At 36.9% G+C, this 22953-nt stretch overlaps 1 protein-coding gene across 2 annotated transcripts in view; it reads left to right on the top strand.

The window, feature by feature from the left end:
- Positions 1 to 20476, top strand: part of PPP2R3B (protein phosphatase 2 regulatory subunit B''beta) — a 44457-nt gene extending 23981 nt beyond the window's left edge. For both annotated transcript variants that reach the window (XM_070942697.1, XM_070942698.1), the window contains exons 3-14: positions 2415 to 2600; positions 3794 to 3897; positions 4899 to 5001; positions 5777 to 5851; positions 6509 to 6595; positions 8893 to 9049; positions 13642 to 13690; positions 14405 to 14494; positions 16129 to 16304; positions 16788 to 16906; positions 17001 to 17107; positions 20125 to 20476. In XM_070942697.1, the coding sequence (XP_070798798.1) occupies positions 2415 to 2600; positions 3794 to 3897; positions 4899 to 5001; positions 5777 to 5851; positions 6509 to 6595; positions 8893 to 9049; positions 13642 to 13690; positions 14405 to 14494; positions 16129 to 16304; positions 16788 to 16906; positions 17001 to 17107; positions 20125 to 20269 (1398 nt within the window). In that variant the 3' untranslated portion in view covers positions 20270 to 20476. The remainder of the gene's footprint in view (positions 1 to 2414; positions 2601 to 3793; positions 3898 to 4898; positions 5002 to 5776; positions 5852 to 6508; positions 6596 to 8892; positions 9050 to 13641; positions 13691 to 14404; positions 14495 to 16128; positions 16305 to 16787; positions 16907 to 17000; positions 17108 to 20124) is intronic.
- Positions 20477 to 22953: the final 2477 nt, after the last annotated feature.

The following is a 22953-nucleotide window of genomic DNA, read 5'->3' as shown; positions in this document are numbered from 1 at the left end:
TGGGCCAAATTATTTAATTCGATTTTATTTCTGTTTTTTAAATTTTGTATGTATGTATGTATTTTATTGTTGGCTGTTCACCACCCTGAGTCCTTCAGGAGAAGGGAGGTATACAAATTAAATAAAAGTTAATAAAAAGTTAATAAAAGACTAGACCAGGGGTGTCAAACACGATTTCATTGAGGGCTGCATCAGGGTTGTGTTTGACCTGGTGGGGCTTGGCCAGCTCGGCATCACTCGTGTCGGGGCACCTGTGGTGGACAAGTGCTAAGGCAGGACTTCCCTCAGACCCTCCCTCACTCTCATCATAATCTTCTTCCTTCCTTCCTTCCTTTTTTTCTTTTTCCTTCCCTCTTCATTCTCCTTTCTTCTTCCTTCCCCACTTTCCTTATTTTTCCTTCCTTGCTCTCTTCCCATCTTTCCTTCTTTTCACTTGTCTTTCCTCTTTCCCTTACTCCTTTCCTGTCCCTTCTTGGATGCTCAAATGCAAAAGGGGAAACATTTCTCCTTTTGTTTTGTTTTTATTTTGTTTTGCTAACCCTCTGCCAATGAAAATGGAGCACAGGGGGGCCGTGCGCAGCCCTCCCAGCCCCATTTTTGGCTGCAATTGCCTCCTGCAGCCCTCTTCCAGCAAAAACGGAGCTGGGGGGTGCACATGGCCCCCAAGCTCCATTTTTGCTGGCAGAGGCACCGCAGGCCAGTACTTTGCTGCTTCCAGGGTGGCCCCGCAGGCCAAATCTAAGCATCCTGTGGGTCAGATGCGGCCCGCGGGCCTTGAGTTTGACACCCTTGGACTAGACCAGTGATGGCTAACCTTTTTGCCATCGAGTGCCAAAAGCAAGGGGAGCATGGGGGGGTCACGAGTGTGTGTGCCCACACCCATAATTCAATGCTCCCTCCCCCCCGCACATGCGCACATGACCCTCCCCGCGCTCCCCCCACTTTTGGCACACAATGGCATGGTGGGACTGGAAGGCCCGTTTTTTGCCCTCCCCAGGCTCCAGAGGCTTTCTAGGAGCCTGGGGAGGGTGAAAATGGCCTTCCCCACCCCCATGGAGGCCCTCCAGAGGCCAGAAACAGCCTGTTTTCTGACTTCCTGTGAGCCCGGAAGGCCCAAAAATCAGCTGACTGGCGTGTGCATGCGTACTGGAGCTGAGCTAGGGCAACGCTCGCATACCCACCAATATGGCTCTGTGTGCCACCTGTGGCATGCGTGCCATAGGTTCGCCATCACAGGACTAGACCATTGCCCACAATTCCTCATTTTGGGCCCAAACCGCATTGACATAGAAAGGTTTTAAGTGCATTCTGAAAAGTCAAAAGGGTAGAAGCCTTTTGATGAGTAGGTGGCCCCTGAAACGGTTATTATGAAAAGGACCTGGCCATATCCCTTTTGCTTCTCATGGGGATTGAGCCTTTAGTAAAACTTGCCTACACTTCTGAACCAAATGGAAAAGTTCATCCTTTAACTCATCACAGATAAGTTTCCATCTCTAGGAACATTAAGCATGTTTTCCTTTTTTACATTTTTTCATAACCTAAATTAAATTTTTAATTGTAGCAGTTGATGAATAGTAGTGGTGAGGTTCAACCCCTAGAAATTATACATACTGCATTTTGATTTGCTCCCTGGTAATCTTTTCATTTTAATTGTAACTAGTGAGAGGTTATAGTTTTGAAATATTGCATCTTTTATCATTAACTGTATGGAGTAATATTTCCAGAAGATAGCATGACTGTAAGGACAGTCTCCCTTCACAATTTTTATTAATTAATTTTCCAGTAATGTCACTGCTGCTTTTAAATACTAAGTAATGGAATATCACAGCTCTTGTGAGAAGGGTTTTTTTCTCTCTCTCTTTAAATAGAGACTAATTTTAAAGCAACCACGTACATCTCCAAGAAGGCAAATGTCTTTTCCCACCCCTTGTTTTCCCCGTCTGGCTTTGGAGTGGAAAGTGTGTGCTCTCAGGGAAGATAGGGATATATCAAAGTGGAAATTAGAGTGTAGTCACTTCTAGCTAAGCTGTTTATTATTTGCTTGTGACTTGATGGGTAATGCTGCTTCCAGTAATAGAAAACCTTTTTAAAAAGTGCAAATATTTGTTAGAAATGTGTTTCTAAAACTAGGCCAAATGGTTGCAGGGCAAAATAAAGCTTTTGTATCAGGAAGAAAACACCTTCGTTTTCCCTTTTTTTCCTCAGATTTGAGCTTTATTAAAATCTTAAAATGTAAGTATCATGTTTGAATATTACAGCCCAATCCAATCCATCTCTCTACTGAGAAGTCCCATTGAGACCAATTTAATCTCCATTTCTGTTTAGTTTTTGTATATTTGGAGGATTAAAAAATAATAATATTGTGCAATTGCTGAAAATCCTCTTTTTAAACTGTCACTTTCCTTTTACTCCAGGTTCAGTCAAAGAAAGAGGAATCTTTAAAACCATCTCTGAGCCAAACCATTCCAACATTTTATTTTCCTCAAGGGTGTCCAAAAGAAAAAGTCAACATTGATGCTATTATTGCAAAAATAGACAGAACTTTCTCCCAGTTTCCCAATGAGAGAGCTACATTAGAAGATATGGGCAAAGTTGCAAAGGTCAGTGGTGAGATGTTTTCTTTTTTTGCCTACAAGATGCAAAGGGACAATTAAGAAACTTATTTGCATTGAAATGTTGTCCAATTCAGTCCTATTTGGTTTTATTTAACAGTACTTAAAACATTTAGTACATTACCACATAGCCAACTTAATTTTATTTCATTTTGCTTTTTCTGCCAGGAGAAAATGTACATGGCACCAATATAATCTAGGAATAAGATAGACTATTGAACTCAGCCAAAACAAATCAAAATGAAAATAATCTAAAATAGTAAACCAATTTCTTTATATTAATATTACTCAAAAAAATGAGTAATATTTTTCTTTTCTGGGGGTGGGTTCATACATCACACTCCTTCTCCCCTCTCCATGTATTATCGAACAAATACATTCTGGAAGGGAGCAGTTCTCTTTGCATATAGTAGATACTTGGAGTTAATTTCGTCAATGGGCACCAAAACCTGATGTTGAAATCTTTTCGGGTTAATTATTTTAAGTCTCAAACCATGCAAAAATGCAGAGGTTTTGACATTTTTCTGTACTTCTTGCAGGGATGTGAAATTTAGAAACATGAAAAATGATTCTGAATTACTGATCTCTTCGTTTGTATCCTGCTTTTATTATTTTTACAAATAATTCATGATGACAAACATATCCAACACACCTTCCTATTTTCCTACAACAATAATAACAGCTCTGTGAGATGCATTGGTCTGAGAGAGAGTGACTCTTCCAAAGTCACTCAGCCAGCTTTCATGCCTAAGGCAGAATTAGAAGTCAAGGTCTTCTGTTTTCTAGCCTGGTGCCTTAACCACTAGGTCACTGTAAAACAAATAAGACCAAGTTAGAATCCAAACCATTAGTCTTTATAATGTATCATCTGCAGGGTTTTGGGAAAGAAAAGAGCCACAATTAATATTGTGCATGGTGTATGCACGTTTCTTCAGTGCATGGTGCACTTCTCATTGGTTCTCTGGATGAGACAATTTTTTAAATCATTCAATCCTTTCTGAACATGCTGGTTTGCCTGGGGAAACATGATATAAATATTAAAATAAAGAGAAATTAGAATCATCATTCCATTTTCTAGAATCATCTTTCTTTTACTAAACTCTTGCCATACTTAATAGGCCCTGAAAGTGTGTAGGAATAAATGCCAGTTGTTGCTTTTTAATGATACCTCTTAATTCTAGGCCTGTGACTGCCCCCTTTACTGGAAAGGTCCATTATTTTATTGTGCTGGAGGAGAGCGCACAGGATTTGTATCAGTTCATAAGTTTATTGCTATGTGGCGAAAGTAAGTATGCATTTCCTGTAAGGTTACTTAACTTGTTTTAAAATATTACTTGAAGATTTTTTTAAGGAAAATCTAGTTATTATTTTAATGAAAAAGACAGTTGAGGAATAGCTTTTAACATTTCCATCCGCCTGCTTCGTAAGAAGACACATTTTGGATCTAAGTTCTATTGGAATTCATTATTTAACTTGTTTTGAAAGATATTTTTAAAAGGCAAAATGAATGATAGATGATAGAAGTTGGGGAGGGAGAGATATTGCTGAATTTAATTTACTTAACTTTAAGTGTGCCGTGTTCCTAAATTCTATGATGACATACAGGACAGTTGAAAGAATTTGAGATTGTGGATTCTACTGGCCCCTAGGCTGAACATTTGTTCTTCTTTAAATTTGCTTAATTTTGAAGAGGAATGAATGAAGAGCAATTTTAAGAGCAAATGAATAGACATGAAAGGTGAATTATCTTTGAAATTTGAGATGAGAAGAGAATTTGGCTTTCCTCTCTTCAATGGACTTTTACTTTCAAAGAACCCATGCCTGTGTTCCTAGTGGTACAGGATCAAGACTGCCCATTTTATATATAATGAACGCTGACAATTTAATATAGCACGGTCAGATAATTGTATATAAATTCAGGTGATGAATAAGGCAAATAACCTTTGCCATAGTGGGAATACATTTTTTCATCTCAGCGCTGAATCCTACGTTATGCATAGTTGAACATTATATATGAAAATAGAAGCTGCAAAAGGGAAGCCATTAGTCTGCAATAACTTTGTAAGGCCAATTTGAAAACAGATATCTATCCAGTCACCTTTCTTCTTCCAAGCTTTTCATAGTGTTCATTCAAAAGTGCCATATACCTTATTTATTTCAAAGGGATTGGTGTTCCATGTGGCCCAACACAAATGTTATTCATACTTGTGAATATATTTTAAAATTGAAAAATAAGATATATAAATTTTCTATATCTGCATAAATTAGACAAATTATGCTTTGCAGAATATTACAGACCTGTCATGATGCTGCTGCCAAGTTTGTTCACCTTCTAAAGAGTCCTGGATATAATTATCTGGTACAAGAAGACTTCATTCCATTTTTACAAGTAAATTCCTTTTTTTTTTCATTATTACCTCAGAAATGCACACCCAATCACCCATCTTCCCAGAACTATTAGTTGACTCAGTGATGTTTCATTCTTATGTAAGAAGTCAGAAATGGCTAAATTTAGTCTACTGAGCCCTTGACATGGTAGCTGGTAGATAGAAACTCATTAGATTACTAGAGAAATATGAAAACAAGAGAATTCTGTTCTCTAAACCAGCAATCTCTAAACCAGCAATCTCTTTCCAGCTCAGCAGACTCAGCAGACTGGTGGAGGAGGTGGGGAGGGGAGTTTTGTGCATATGCCCTGCTTTCACAAATGCAGCTTCACACATGCTGCATTTACGCCCACCACTTCCACGGCCCAGTTCCAAATGGGCTATGGCCTGGCACTGGGCGGCGGACCAGGGATTGGGAACCCCTGCTCTAAACTGCTTTCTGAGTCTTCTCAGTGCCTTTTGATTCCTAAGCTAAATTGTAGAGTTGCCTTCCTCTTCTCTTTCCATTAGATCTTCCAATCCTAATATGTTCCTGGTTCATTTCTTGTCTCTTAATTCTGAATTCTTTTTCTAAAGGAACTGAATTTTCCATGCATTTTAATTTTTTTATTTAAAAATGAAACTTGTTATATTATCTTGAAACAATTTGAATATTTTGCTTATGATGTTATAAATGTACCCCTTATATGGTGCTATAATTTGGCAGAATTAAATTGTTTCATTAAATAGTAGTTCATAAAATTCTGAACTGATGCCTCTTTCATCTTTCATACTTAGGATGTGGTCAATAGTCATCCTAGTCTAGTCTTCTTAAAAGAAGCATCAGAATTTCATTCACGGTACATTACAACGGTAAGTATCTTCTGTAAAGAAAATATTTTTCATGTGGCTCATCTGTGGCGATAGCTATTGATCTATTGATCCAGGAGGCAAGCTATTCCATTAATTTGTTATTCTTATAGTCAGGAAATTTGTCCTTAGTTCCAGATTGGATCTTTTTTTTTAACAAGCTTGCACCCATTGCTTCTTGTCCTGCCCTCAGGTGCTTTGGAGAATAAGTCAACTGTCTCCTCCCTGTATTAGCCCCTCAGTTACCATTAGACAGACATCATGCCCCCCTTTTAAGGGAACAAGGCTTATTTAGCCTAATCTTTCTCTTCATTAGGCTAAACAAGCCTTGTTCCCTTAAAAGTTCATCAGCCAGTTTAGTCTTCCATTTTCAAGTATGGCCATAGTTTGATAGATGCTGCTATTTTCTGTAAATAGTTTGGAATAATGTACAGAGGACTGAGTAGTTATGTTTTATTTAATTCCAGATGGAAAGGATATAACCTGGAAAAAGATACAAATATTAATACTCTGAATTGATTTAATCCTCCTAATTGGTAGATTCTAAATATATGTTCCCAATATATGTATGAATAAGATGGCAAATTACTGTAATATTTAAGCACTTGTGTAATAATGTATATGATTGATATAACAATCACACCCTTTATTTTCTTGTAGGTAATACAAAGGATATTTTATACAGTAAACAGGTCATGGTCAGGAAGAATCACTTGTAATGAACTCAGAAAAAGCAGCTTTTTACAGGTATGGCATGCAGTTTTGTAATAAAATAAATTTTACTGATTAACTGTTCAGGTGGATCATTAAAAAAAACTTTATAGTTTATTTCTATTTAGAAATGAACTTAGGAAATTTTACATTTCTGATGGCTTTACTTGATTTTAGCTTGGCTCAATGGAAACCAATATTAGCTTCTGCCGTACTTTTGCAAATTCAGTAATAGTAACAAAAAAGTTTCTCCACAGATTTTAATCAGTATAAAACTTATCTCAAGTTTTGATGCTAGTTGGTTAAGGCATCCTAGGAAGTAATGTGTGACTAGGTACAAGCCAGTGGTGAAATTCAATTTTTTTTACTACCTGTTCTGTGTGCGTGGCTTGGTGGGCGTGGTGTGGCTTGGTGGGTGTGGCAGGGGAAGAATACTGCAAAATCTCCATTCCCTCCCCACTCCTGGGGGAAGGATATTGCAAAATCTCCATTCCCACCCCACTCTGGGACCAGCCAGAGGTGGTATTTGTCAGTTCTCCGAACTACTCAAAATTTCCGCTACCGGTTCTCCAGAACCTGCTGGATTTCACCCGTGGTACAAGCAGAGATCAATTCATTCTTTAGCAAAGGCGTGATTCTCCTTTCATTTAAGGGGGAGGTGGTCTGCACTTTCCTCAGGAAAACATTACTGATCCCAACAATGTCATACGATTTCTGACCAGGTCCAGCATTTCCTGTCTGGGGAATATTGTTGAGAAAGTGGTCACGCTGCAGCTTTACATGGTTTTGAAGGAAATAAAAGTAGTTGGATCCTTTCCAGTCAGGATTAGCAGGGTGGTTTACAATCAATTCCAAGTCTTGACACAGAACCAAGAAGGCATTGATTGTACTTGTGGATGTCAGGACAGAAATGGTGGTGATGCAGCCATCCTACTCTTTTTTGATTGATCCATGACCTTTAATGCTATTGATTATCTTTCTGGAGTAGCTCAGGGAATTTGAAGTAGGGGCCTCATTATTGCATGGTTCTCTTCCTCCGTGGCCCATTGATGGAGTAAGATAGCCCTTGATTTCATTTTGTAGAGGGCCTTAGGGCCTGATTTCTCCCTACTTCTGTCTAAACATCTATATGAAGACACTGGGTGAGGTTACCTATAAGTATATATCCCAACTCTTGGACAGCCAAATGATGCCACTGAAGTTTTGTCTCTGGGAGGCTGTGGAATCTGCACAGAAAAAATCCAGATCAATTCTAGCAAAATTAATGGCTGTGGATTTGGGAGCTGTCTGGTTCTAGGGATGCATTTATTCATCCATTCTATTGATTTATATGGCTACCCATCTAACAATTGCAACTCTGGGCAGCAAACATAGGCTTTAAACCAGTAAAACCAAAATAATAAATAGCAGTAATTGTCCATCCTTATTTCTGGATAGTGTCACACTGCCCACGCAAACCCAGTGCACAATATTTTGGGTCCTCCTAGACTGACAGCTTATGTTTGGTTTGGAGGACCTTTGTACAAATCCATCTTGCATTGCCAACTGTCCCATTATTAGATCAGAAGGCCCCTCATGGTCACTCATGACTCTGAATTACTGCAGTGTGCACTATATAAAGCTGTCTTTGAAGACAATTCTGAAACTGTAGGTAGTGAGAGTACATCACGGGTTGTTATAGGCAACCTCTGTATGACAATGTAACACTGCACAGGTTGCCAGTAAGCTTCCAAGCTAATTAAGATAGCTGGTCATCAGTTATAAGACCCTTCATAGGACAGTGCCTGGTTATTTGTTGGATTGCCTGTCTCTAGTTTCCTCTGTCCATCTGATAGGTTTCACATGCTTTGGGTCCCTTAAGCAATGCCATCTGTTGGGATCCAAGAGATGTGGCTTATTTCTCACTATTTGTCACCTGCTCCATGGAACAGTGTTCCCCATGATGGCTCTGATGCTACCTACCTCCTTAAAGACTTTGAAGACCTGTCTTGAGGTTTTATGAGTCCATCTTGATTTATGGTTTTTGTTGTTTGAGTTGCCCTGACCACAGCGTGCATTATTATATTTGATTCTTTTACTTCTTGTTATTAGTCATTTTTACTTGTCTGTACCATCCTCAGTCATATGTTGAGTGACTATATTATTTTGATTATGTATCAGTTGTTGATGTAACTATGTAAACTAGTTATTATAAATTGCCTGGTATTAAATTATTGGGACCGGAGTAAATTCACAATGAGGTTAAGATATTGGAAACTTCAACCTGCTATAACCTATCCCAATCAATGAGTTTAATGCCTTAATTTTCTCAATGTTTCTCTCTCTCTCAATAGAATGTAGCATTGTTAGAAGAGGAAGTAGATATTAACCAGCTGACAGAATACTTCTCTTATGAACATTTTTATGTAATTTATTGTAAATTTTGGGAGCTAGATACAGACCACGATCTTTACATCGACCAAAAGGATTTAGCTCGACATAACGACCATGGTATGTTATGATATCAACTTAATTCAAAATAAAATTATATGAATGTTCATGGATGATGTGCATATTTTATTTATTCAATTTCTGTAGCCTCCCAACTCAACCAAATGACCCTTGCTAGCTTACAATTCTAAAACTATAAAACAAATTTAAATATTAAAAATGATTAAAAACTTCTACAAATTATAATAAAGAAAATAGCTGAGATGTCAGAACACATTTATATTTCTGGTGTTCTTAGTGTTGAGAATGACACTAAGAATGAGAATGAGTTTTGGTAGTTTTCTACTTTTATTCTACTTTTCAGGAAGATGGCAGTATTCTAAGAAGTAGAAATTAAAATCTAACATTTATTCAGTACAGTTGCACATTATTTCTTAAGGGAGCTAAAACCTATTTGTTATGAAAACTCCTTAATTTCACAACAAATAGATGGACTTTAGGAGCCACCAAGACCACTCCCACCAATACTGATAGAGCAAACCAGTAGTTTATTATGTGTCTCTTTAAGAGCAACAATGCTTAAAAATGAATTAAAATAGAATAGAATAGAATAATAGAATAGAATAGAATAGAATAGAATAGAATAGAATAGAATAGAATAGAATAGAATAGAATAGAATAGAATAGAATAGAATAGAATAACAGAGTTGGAAGGGACCTTGGAGGTCTTCTAGTCCAACCCCCTGCTTAGACAGGATACCCTATACCACTTCAGACAAATGGTTATCCAATATCTTCTTAAAAACTTCCAGTGTTGGAGCAGTCACAACTTCTGGAGGCAAGTTGTTCCACTGATTAATTGTTCTAACTGTCAGGAAATTTCTCCTTAGTCCTAAATTGCTTCTCTCCTTGATTAGTTTCCACCAGTGGTGGGATTCAATTTTTTTTCCTCACACTTTTGATCTGTCCTCGCACTTACGACCATCCTCACATTTATGCCTGTTGCGGCATTCTTAACAACCATGTCACTCATTTCAAAACTGCTTCTCTTCATTATGGTGACAAGATAGGGCAAAAACGTAAAATCTGAGGACAGTCGTAAGTTCGAGGACTGGTCAAAAATAACTTTTTCAGCCCTCTGAGTAGTCCATGTGCACAAAAGGACTATCCAGAGGGCTGAAAAAAGTGATTTCTGACAGGTCCTCGCACTTTTGATTGGTCTTCGCACTTATGACTGGTCATCATTTATGCCCATTGTAGCATTCTTAACAACCGTGTCACTCATTTCACAACTGCTTCTCTTCACCAGGGTGACAAGATAGGGCAAAAATGTAAAATGTGAGGACAGTCGTAAGTTCGAGGACTGGTCAAAAGTGTGACGACCAGTCAAAAATAACTTTTTCAGCCCTCTGAGTAGTCCATATGCATAAAAGGATACAGCAATAGAGAGGGATGAAGGAAGGGAAGGTAAATTAGAGTAGGAGTGAGGGTAAGAGAGGGAGGAAGAGAGGAGGAGAAGGAGAAAGGAAGAGGAAGTAGGGAGGAGAAGAAGGGGGGGAGAGAAAGTAAGAAGGAAAGAAAAGAGAGAGGTGGTAGGTTTGAGGAGAAAGATTGCTATACAATAATAAAGAGGAATGGGAAGAAAGCCAACCCCAAACAAATATAAAGATATTAAGATAAAGAATGAATTGTTAAACTTTAAAGAATAAAAAAGAACAAATATGAATAAATAACAATAGTTAGAAACACACATACAAACATACAATGTATTTTCTTTGAACAGAGTATTTGGCCGGTTCACAAATTTAAACAGTGTTTAGTCATTTCAATTAAATTTACAATTTCTATTTTTCCTTTTTGCCATATTTATTCCTCATCTATTTTTTAAAAAAAACCAATATTACCCTTCATCCTCATCTCTAATCTTAATCAAATTCAATTTTTCCCTTCTAATCTATATTATACCCCTTCCCATTGTCATCTATTTTTATATCCATCCTCACATTGATTAATTATGTAATTATGTAATACAGTTGTTTAATACAAATTCAACATTTTAATATAATATAATATAATATAATATAATATAATATTTAATATAATATAATCAATTAGTTATATAACTATAACTAGTTGTTATAGTCAATGTTTTAAATTTTTGGGCCACAGTTATATAATTCTTTTAATAATTTTAAATTTTGTATTGATATGTGTTTTAGTTCTGGCTGTGCACCGCTGTGAGTCCACTAGGAGAAGAGCGGGATATAAATTGAATAAATTGAAATTGAATTGAACTATCTGTTTTGTATATTAATCAATATGAACATGAATGTTCCAATTATTTCCATGCAATCCAATTTCTTACAAATCAATTAATTATATTTACCAATAATAATAAACCAAATAATTTCCCCCATATATTCCTCCAAACCACAACTTAACCATTTCTGCTTTCAACACAATATACAATTAATAGTATCTCAATTATTACAATTCCCTAGTTAATTAGAGCTTTTTTTCATTTGTGTTTTAAAATCTTGAACTCTCCTCTTTTGCCCTAAATTTCCCATTGTTTGCACCTACCTTTTTTGGTGAGGAAAAAGAAAAAGAAATCTCTCTTCCTGCCTCATTTTGTCATGTTGCATCAGAGCCTGCTTTACTTTCAGTTTCCTTTTAGCTAGGGAAAAAAAAAATCTGCTCCAGCACTCTTTGCAGCAAGCAAAGAGCTTGCAAAACAAAAGTTTGCAAACGAGCCTGCAAAACAGCTGAGAGCGAATCAGCTGAGAGTCGGAGGCCATCTAATCATGCTAATTAATCTCTGCTGAAGTTGAAAGAGGCTGTGTTTTTTCTTGCTGTTTGCTTGCAAAGAGGTAAGTGCTGCGAGGCACAGGTCAAAGGGGGGGCCACCCTTCTTGCCACTTAGCCCCCCTGTCGCCCCCCTTTGCCTCTAGCGTCCCTCTGCTGCCCCCCTTGCCGCTTACCGCCCCCCTAAGGCATTCCACCGCCACCCAGGGGGCGGTACCACCCACTTTGGCAACCACTGGCTTAACTACTTAACAACTGGTTCTACCAAAGTAGAATCCCACCACTGGGTCTACCCATTTATTTTTGCAGGCGTCGGTCTACTCATTTGTTTTCTTTTAACACTGATCAGCTGTAGGGCGGCCCTTTGAAGTCCCGCGGCAACTGCGAGGCCAATAAAATTATAAAAAAGCACCGAACAGTTTGTTAAATTGCTGACTCGCCCACCCCTCACCCAGTGGTGCGGAGGGGCGGGGCAAGGGGCAGGGCGAGCCAGCAATTTAACAAACGGTTCAGCCAAACCGCCTAGAACCGGCAGAATCCCACCACTGGTTTCCACCCATTGCTTCTTGTCCTGCCCTTAGGTGCTTTGGAGAATAGCTTGACTCCCTCTTCTTTGTGGCAACTCCCGAGATATTGGAACAATGCTATCATGTCACCTCTAGTCCTTCTTTTCATCAAACTATTAGACATGCCCAGTTCTAGCAACTGTTCTTTTTATGTTTTAGCCTCCAGTCCCCTAATCATCTTTGTTGATCTTCTCTGCACTCTTTCTAGAGTCTCAACATATATTTTTTTACATCGTGGCGACCATAACTGGATGAATGCTTGTATCTTTCTTCTTAAGAAGGTTCAAAGATTAAGCTTTGTCCTTTCAAATTCTGCTTATTAGTTTAGTTTACTTTATTGTCATCGCACCTCGTACAAAGAAATTAAATGCCATCTTCAGTATATCAAAAGGTTGTTAGTGGTATGGTAGCCATTTGGCTAATACCAATGCTGAAATCTTGGTTAGTTTAAATACTTGACTGATGGGGCATCCTGAAAACCATTGAGGAGCTATAAACAAAGAGGCTTTTTCTGTTTTTTGTTATTATGATGTCTGTACTGTTAAACCTCCAGACAGCTAACACTAGATGCTGAAATGTGTTCTTTAGCAGGAATGGCCAGTGTACCAGTGACTGGGGAAAGAGGCAGTTTCTTTACAGAGTAGGGTTTTCATTCTTCTGTTGAAAACTCCGCCTATGTTAGTGTTTGCAATTTGCAAATATTAATAGAATTTGCCATTTGGATTGTACACAAAATCCTTCAAATCCTAGCCAAGAATCCTTCAAATGGAGAAAGACCAGCCAACATGCTATATATATGTATGTGACACCTACATGTTATATGTATACAGTATATGCAACAGTTGTCTTTATTCCCCCAATGGGGATAAAGGCAGCATACCATTGGTATTTGAGGATTTGAAGAGAGGGGTATTGAAAAAGGGCTCATTTGGGTAGATGAGCATTGCAACAAGCTTTGTCATGATCTTTTCTGTGCTTAACACCGAGAGTAAGGCAATATTCCTGATTAAAAATTCAGTAGAAGCAGGAAGTAAGTGCATGAAGTTAGTTTCATGTACTGTAGCAGAAAAGCAAGATATGTTTTAAAATTCAGATTTGTTAATGGGCAAGGGAAAAAGTACATCTTTATCGCTATCTTTATTGAATAAGAGAAATATAATATTTTTTTCTAATTGCTGATGCTGTTTAAAAATGGGGGGGGATTAACACAATTTAAAAAGTATAAATGAATAACTTCAGACATAACCAAATTGAATGTTACTATTTTCCCTTTTTTCACAGCTATATCTAATCGGATGATAGAGAGGATTTTCTCTGGAGCTGTAACAAGGTATCTTTTTAAAAAATCATACAGTATATATTTCCTATCATGTACATTATGTGTCAAAGTGTACTATAATAAAAGGCCCTTTTAGTGTAAACAATGTAAATAAATATAAATAAATAAATCTGGCTCTCAAGTTAGCTAACAAATTTTTATAAAGTCCACCACAAAAACCACTGGTTATGCTAGTGTAAAATAGATACTTTGAATTAAGTTTTTAGCATTGCTTATGTGTAAACTATATGAAAGTGAAATGTTGTTTACTACGTGCTCTGATTAAATTACCCCTCACCACCAATTATGCAGAGTTGTGTATATGCTGTAATTGAGCAATGCAAGCTCCTACTTGCAATCTGATATTAGCATTGAAATCTCAGTCCAAGTTTTGGCTTTTCAGCTCTGTAATATAGTGGCATTGTTGACAGTAGACAATTTCTCCTGTCAGTTTCTCCATATTTTACAGTGATAAGAACTAAAACTTATTTTATTTTCCTAGTAAAAAATCAGAGGAACATGTAAAACCAATTGAATACAATTGTGTTTTATAAAAACCTTACTTCAAACAATATTATATGCCCATTTTATACTGTCTTTCTGTCCACAGAACTGTCAAGGCAGCTTGTAGTCAAATATCTGAAACTCTAAAATTAAGATGCTGTATATATAACTGCGTATTGTCTTTCTCTCCCCTCCTTTTTTTAAAAAATCTTAATTTCAAAGGGGCAAGAAAGCACAGAGAGAAGGAAAAATCAGTTATGCAGATTTTGTGTGGTTTTTGATATCAGAAGAAGACAAAAGGACTGCCACTAGGTAAGAAAAAAAATGTTGTTCATAAGATTATGATGTTATGATGCTGTCAAAATTAAGTCACCAAGATATTACATTCTCAGAGACTCTTCCCATCCTGCTTACAATTATTTTTGGACTGTTGCCTTCTGGCAGAAGATACAGAACAATTAAAACTCAGACCACATGTTTTCTGAATGGTTTTTATCCCAGAGCTATAATTGCACTCAACAATGAACTAAAGGGCCATCATCAGTGAGCTGTTGGACAGCATTACTTGGTCTGTTGTGTTGATGTTTGGGTGGTTTAGCGGTGGGGAATTTGTGGTGGGTAGAGGTGTGTTTAGGGATTGTTATATGTGTTGGACCTGGTCTTTGGGTGTTAAGTGAATTTCGTTGTACGGGTATACTGTGTATACATGTACAATGACAAAGTTGTTGTTGTTGTTGTTGTTGTTGTTATTATTATTACTACATTATATGACAATATATTCATTGTATAGATATATATACTTTATAGAAAGCCAGTTTGGTACAAGTAGTCTTCTACTGACTACTTGTTCACTCATCATTCAACGCTATGTGCAACACGCAACAGTACTGAACAAGTGGTACTTACAGCTTGTCCTTGAAGTTCCAGCCATCATATCACCCCCACAGTTGTATGATCACAATTTGGTATCTGGCTTGTATTTATAATGGATTGTAACACCCCACAATCAAATGATCATCATTTGCGATCTTCTCTGTTGGTCTCCTACAAGCAAAATCAATGGCGAAGCCAGCAGGGAAGTTCATAAATCGTTCCAGTAAGTCCATCCAGCCTGTGCTCACAGCACCATACCATCCCTCCCTGGCCTCCCTATACCTGGTCTGCATTGTGCCTCCCCCATAGTACCCATTTCTTACCAGGGACTTAATTTTCACTTAATGACATGCACATTTTGGAGTTACAACAGCAATCAGAACTGCCAGGATTGGCATTGCTAAGCAATGCAGTGATGTAACATCCCGCTTTATGACTGCATTACTTAGTGATGACAGTCCTGGTCCAAATTGCCATTGTATCATCAGGCTAGAAACCGGGAGACCATGAGTTCTAGTTCTGCCAGCTGGGTGACTTTGAGCCAGTTGCTCTTTCTCAGTCCTAGGAAATAGGCAGTGGCAAACCACTTCCAACAAACCATGTCAAGAAAACTGGAAGGACTAGTCAGGAATCAGCCTTGACTTGAAGACATACACATGCACAAAAATACTAATTACCCAGCCATTGAAGGGTGACGAGGGACAAGAAGGAGCATATAAGATCTGTGGAATCAAGCATTCTTTGGAGTTTTGTTTCATTTTGCAGGCATCTAGGTGGGTGAGGTAGGAGAAATGCTTCCTGTATATTCTGAGAAAAAGTTCATATATAAGCACAGAGGTAGAGCATAGTGCCCAAAATAACCAAATCATGTGGAACGAAAGGGAGTCCAGGAAAAATGAACCCATATAAGACGCTTCTAAGGATTATATTTTGGTGTTGCTGGTCTAAAAGCCTAGAGATAGATGTCTTGAATTCTTAATTATTCATAAATGGGATTTTGTGTTGCTTCTCAAAACATAACATAGAAATGAACATATAAATAGATTGCTAAATTGTTTAATGATTCATTTCAGCATTGAATATTGGTTTCGGTGTATGGATCTTGATGGTGATGGCATATTGTCCATGTATGAACTACAATATTTTTATGAAGAACAGTGTCAAAAACTGGATAATATGGCGATTGAACCTCTGCCATTTGAAGACTGCCTTTGCCAGATGTTTGATCTTGTGAAGCCAGAGAATGAAGGTGATGGATCTTTTCCATCTCTATTTGTGGTATCTTTGTTAACCAGGTTAATACAGCCATTCAGTGTTTGGCTTTAAATGTTCTTGTAAAAGTAAGTTTTGTTTATTGCATTTGGCAGATAAAAAAGGCATCTGTTTGTCTAACTTTCTGTTTTAACTTTCATTCAGTCTGAAAATTGAGTTGTGCATAAATCAAAATTAGCCAAAAATTTGCAATGTTAGAACTTTCACTTTTATATTGAGAATGAATATGGCCAGTCTTTATAAAATGTTGTAAAATTGTTGTTTTTATTAACAGCAGATGAAATTCTTAAGCCAAACCCCTTACAGTCATCCTAACTGAGGGACTTACAATTGTAGGCAATCCTAATCTGTCACTAATTGTACCTGCTCAATTATTAATAAAAACAAGCATTTAAATTTTAAATTTTACATGGGATATGCACCACAATCTAAAACATTTCAATTTTTTTTCTCTTTCCAGGAAAAATAACTCTTCATGATTTAAAGAGATGTAGGATGGCAAATGTTTTCTTTGACACTTTCTTCAATATTGAGAAATATTTAGACCATGAGCAGAAGGATCAGTTTTCTGTACTGAGGGTAAGGACGATTGGTGCTGAAAAGGATTTTGTCTATAAAGTCAGTCTCAGTGTTTTATCAATTTAGTATTAAATGCCTTATGATAATATTTTAGGGTACTGAAAATGAAAATCAAGACATGTCTGATTGGGAAAAATACGCTGCTGAGGAGTATGATGTCCTAGTTGCTGAAGAAGCAGCCAGCGACCAGTGGAATGATTGGTAAGTAGTGTTTACACTATTATTCTTAAAATATTTGTAGCTCAGGGTTGAACTGTGGGGTCCTTTGTGTTATCTGAGTTTTATTGCTTTCTTGCAAACATTTCATTTCCAAACTAGGTAATATCATCAATCCTAACCCTAACCCTAACCTCTAAACTAAATAAATAAAAATTAAATCATTCAATACCTTTGGAACTAAGGAAGTTGTTAAGCCTGAATCTGACCTGGCTGTGGCCGGTCCATTTCCGGTGGGGGTTTTGTTTCTATTGTGGGTTATTCTCACATGGATTTCAGGCTGACACAGTTTGGAGCTAAAGGGGGAGAGTAGAGATGGATGGAGTCGTCAGCCAAAACAACATAGCTATCTGATGAGTCAGATACATTCCAATGGCTGGCTGGCCAGAGGAGGAAGAGAGAAGTCACCAGCAGCCAGCCCTTATCCCAATTGGACAATGTGATATATTGTTTGGGAAAATGAGAAACTTTTACTTAAAGTGAGGTGGAAAGCGCGGGAACTGGTTTTCCACCAGTTTGTGCCAGGATGATGTATCTAAATAAACCTGTTCTTTGAGGAAACGGACTGCCTCAGAGTTCTGTTTGCAATGGCTATATTAATTGGAACCTGACAGAAGTGGTATCTTGAATGCAGTAGCACAATATTTTTCTGAGTCATTGTTGGTCATCATTTATTGGTTCTGGTATTTTCTGCCAATATGCCTTGCTGCCAAACAAAATGCTAATTATATTTTTATAAAATAATATTGTCAATTATTTCTACTATAGAGTTAATTAAAGGTAGACGTGAAAGGAGACAAATTTTGCTGGAGTTGGCTTGCTTGTGCCCTCACTTAAATAGCTATTACTATATTCACTTATTTCTTCTTAACTCAAGAACCTCTTTGAGCCATGTCTCATCGGGATTAATCTGTCTGGGGAGAATCATCAGGACCAGCTGTCCTCCTCCTTTTGGGATTCTGTTCGCACAAGCAATTAGCTAATTTGGTAAGGCTGAAATGGGGACATAAGTAGCAGCATCCTTTCTATAAAGGAATGCCAAATTGGCCTTTTTATTTAAAGCATCATTGCTATTCCATCATAGGAACTTAACATTGGTGCTGTATTTTATTTATTTCTTTATTTAGTTTGTCAAACATAACAGGATAGCAGGAATAAGTATAAACATGGATATTAATACAGGAAATGGGGACGAATAAATGGGGACAGTAGGACAGGGATGGTGCGCTTATGCATGCCCCTTTTTGTGGGAAAAGACACTGGTTTTATTACAACAAAAAATATTTAAATACATATTTAAGGATACTGTGTTCTCTTCCTTGAACAAACAAAAAAATCGCTTAAAATGCCTTCAACTTCTCTAGGATACATTCTAGGTAATAGGATGGTGCAAATACACTCTAATATCACTCAGTGTTTTTTTAATGACACTGACTTCTTGAGAGTTGGATATACATACATGTAGAAAAATTGCTTAGTAGCTAATCTATTGTTATGAATTTTTTTCTCCAGGAAGGGCTACAGCCTTAATTTATGAGAAAAATCTGTGTGTCTGAAGGTTCTTTAAAAGCCTTAACTATTTTGACAGGTCATATATTTTAATTTGATTTTTTTTTTAACATAGTTACTAACTTCGAGCCTTTCAAGGTAGAAGTCTGTGTTATTGAGGATTTTAGTGATTTGTTGCTTGAGTCATTAAAAAACATTATTAAATAATTTGAAAAACCATCCTGACGATTGTTAGAGAAATCCAGTATTGTGGGAACTGGCTAGAGCAAAGGCTCTCAACCCCCTGCCCTCTCTGTGTTACAGGCTCCAGGAACAATTCTCAAGATACATAGGAGAAGGGATGTTTCATCTCCTTCTCCTCTTTCACCAACAGAAGCAATTCTGTCAGCAGACTTAATTTATTACTTTTAATCCAACAGATGGTAACCAGTTGCCTCCAGGCAGTGCACAAAGTGGACACATACAATAAGAAAGAGGGATATGTTACCTGATGTCACACACTCACTTTCATCTAGATTAATTCTAGAAATTATAAGTGCTTCCCATACGTGAATTTAACTGAGAGGGGGCAGAAATCCACCGAATAGTGCTGCCTATTTCTGAATAAGTGGACATACACTTCCAAAGTAAAGTACATTCCTATCTATATTTACTTGCCCCGCTGTAGCATAAACATGCATATTAGGGTGTGCAGTATTTGCTATTTAAAGGGGGAAAGGTGCTTCAAAGCATGCAAGGGCACTCATGCAACACCTGTTGGCAATCCTTTAAAGCAGCTATGTCTTTTGATGGGCTCTCACAGCTGCCCTCCATAACTGCAGTTCAACCCTGGGAAAAATCATTTGGTTTAAGCAGCTGTCAAAAAATATTAAACGTGCACACTGCACACTCCAACATACATTTCTCCATTTGAAGCCAAAGCACTATCCAACCCTAATGCATATTGTCTTTAAAATTCCTTTAGGTAATAGTGCACAGCAAGATTTGGTTGTTTCTTATGGAATATGATGTAATAAATACACAAGTTATTTTTACAAATATGTATACAGGAAATCCTTGACAACCATTTATTTAACAGTGGTTTAAAGTTATGACAGCCTTGGAAAAAATGACTTATGACTTATACTCGCACTTAGGACTGTCGTATACATCCTCCCCCCAGTTACCAGTTTGGGTACTTAGTAATTACCTAGCATTTATGCATAGTTGCAGTATCCTATGGTCACATGATTGCAATTTGGGACTTCTTTTGCCAATTTGTGGCAAAAAAAACCCAGCCCATTGGGGAGACTGGATTCACTTAACAGCCATCTGATTTGCTAAACAAGTAAAGTGATACATTTAATGACTGCTATAAAATTATTGTAAAATAAGGTTCCATTCTACTTACAATCACAATGACTTGTGACAATGATGGAAATTTTGGTCCCAATTGTGCCTATTTAAGAGAACTGTCTGTAGTTTGAATTTGTTCCATTTTTTTTTCTTTTTAGTTACGAAGCTGAGCTGATTCCTGGTGACCTTCAAAAGACCAACATACTAAAATATCAAATGGAGAAAAGACCTTTTTTTGATATGCCTTCCCATTTGGCAGATGTTGACTTGGATGATTATGACTATGAAGACGATTTTGAATAAACTATATTTGTAGAAGTATAAAGACTGTCTGCAGCAGGTCTGCTAAATCTGTGTAGAATTCTGTCCCTCCCCAAAAGAGTAAAATTGAGTTTGTGTTGCAAAATTAACTTTCAAAATATCTAAATGGTTACATTTGTATGGAATGACACTTTTTATGTATTTATTCAATGGATTGTTGCCTAGGAAAAAATAAATTATTTATAGATACTCTTTCTTTAAGGAATTCTTTATCTTGTATAAAGTAAAAGTACTGGTTTGTTTTTATACAAAATACTAAACCTTTTCTTGATTACTCTAATAATGGAAGTCCTTGCTCTTGCAGTCTTCAAGCTAAAACTAACCTTGTCAAGATTCAGAGAAAAAAGTGTCATGATTGTGAATGGAAATCGCAGTTCAGAACACAAGTAAAGCATCATTGGATAAACTAGATACATACTGGTACATGTAGCAAATTATATCCTGCCTGAAAACAGGCTATAATTTTCTACCCTTTAGCATTCATTTTGGTCTACTGACTCCAATTTAAAAACTGGCTTTTTTTGCTCACTTAAACAGTTGTGGATATTATATTCCATGTCAAGGGAATCAATTGTAAGTGTTACTTGATCTGTGATGTGCACTAACCTTGTATGGGCATTTAGTGGGTTTCTTCAGTGGTTGGCTAATGACACATTCCATTAATATTGTTACCAACAGTGTCAAAGTAGCAGAACAGCCTGATGCTTTATTTGCCTATATGAGGTGAGACTGCTTATAGGGAAGATAGATATTGCTATACTGGTTTTTAAAAAAGCATAACGTTTGTAGTGCCTTAATTATCCTTATGTTCACACAAGAAATGAAATACGGTAAAGCAAATTCTTGCTGTTAGATTTTCCCAATAAACAAAAAGCTATCTTGTTTGCTGTGCAGATTTGTTAAATATTTAAAATATGTTCGTATTTTCAAATAAAGTTTTTTTCATATATGTAACTCAGCAATTTTTTTTATTTTTTTATGTACCAGATCATCACAGAAGGTATTGAAAGTGACTTCCAATTTGAATACTAGAATCGTTTTCATATAATCTTAGTAGATGTACACATTTTTCATACTTTGTGATCTACAGCATAGAGTGACTTCAGTTTGCCTTCCAGAATTGGGGATTATAGCTCCCAATAATTCTAAAATATCAATTTTCACAAATTCAAAAAATGATTCTGATAAAGCTATGTGGCAAATAGTTCAGCTGTGAAACTACAAACCACCTTTTTATAGTTGAAGTTAATGGCAAAGTAGCGCAATTTAATGAAGACTGTCTCTATACACAACATTAGGATGGCTGAAACTTTTTTTTTTATATGTATGAGGTTCTTCTTTCAGAGCAGGTTTTGGTGTGATAGTATTCCTTTTGAATTGTTAAGTTTTCTTGTGATGATTCCAAATTACTGGATACAACTATGTAGAACTTAAGGGGTGCTGCCAGATGGCATTACAAGGCTGAGGGAAAAACCAGGAAAAAATTTTAATAATAGATTTATAGCCTGCCTTTTCCTGCAGAATGACTCTTAAAGTACCATGATGTGTTTTTTGGCAGCAGTATCTCTGTCTATAATTACCTTTTTTTTTCCTTCATGTGGACCACGATCAATATCAAACATTGTTTTAGAATTTGAACCGATTCCTTTGATGTTCAGCTTTTTAGTGTTTTGGCTACAAGTGGAAAAACATATTGCTTGGATCCCACGCTTATCAACTAAAAAAGTAAAACATTAAGATTTGCAGTTTTTCAGGCATGGATCTTTTTATCTTAATGGAGCAGCCCATGCAGCAAATCTACTGTCAAACAAGTGAGAGATATATTTTGATGCTACTGACTCTTTTGTTGTTCCTGTTAAATGTGCAAACAGACAAACTCTGTAGCTCCAGGAATGTAGATCCCAAGAATGTTGGTACAGTATGAATTTTAAATAATGGAACATCGCAATGTTAGATAATGGGGAAAAAATTTTGAACAACAAAGTAAATTCCAAACTCATTTCCTCTCATTCTTACTACACAAAACATTCTCGACCGAACGTTTATGTTTAAAAAAAAAAAAAGTTAGAACTAAGTGGTAGAACATCTGTTTTGCTAATTGGCCAGTTCGGACACAACTGAAAAGGATCTACCATAATCTGAAATATTGAGAAGCTGTTGCCAACAACAGAGACCAGTGGTTCTCAATCTCAGTAACTTCGCAGATGTGCAAAGTTCAACTCCCATAATTTTCAGCAATAGCGATACTGTGGGTAGAAATTTACATATGCCGAAGCTTTTAGGACAGGAAACAAGCAGAGCATAGGGTTTTGGATGGGCAAGCTCTTTGCCTTGGTGTAAGATACAGTAGCTTTTTAGGATGCTTTTCTCAGTAGGCTCAATAGCTTCACATGACTTATGAATAATGTGTTGTAATAAAATAGTGAATATTTTTAAGACTGCTATAGTCTGGAATATAAATTAAGCAACAAATATGCATACAAGAGAGATAGATTGTTTTACCACCAATGCTACCCATGTAAATGATAGTCACATCCTATATTGCAATTTAACCGTTTGGGAAAGGTTACTGTGATATCCATGCCTATGCCCTTCCTAATGCCATGATACAGTTATCTTTTTCATTTTTCCCATTATAAGAAAAAAAATGACTTGCTTTAAAAATA

Source organism: Pituophis catenifer, unplaced genomic scaffold (assembly GCF_029215685.1).
Source record: "Pituophis catenifer annectens isolate HBS135680 unplaced genomic scaffold, rPitCat1.0.hap2 SCAF_4, whole genome shotgun sequence".
NCBI lineage: Eukaryota > Metazoa > Chordata > Lepidosauria > Squamata > Colubridae > Pituophis > Pituophis catenifer.
The sequence above is the reverse complement of the archived record's forward strand: the minus strand, read 5'-3'. Positions and strand labels throughout refer to the sequence as shown.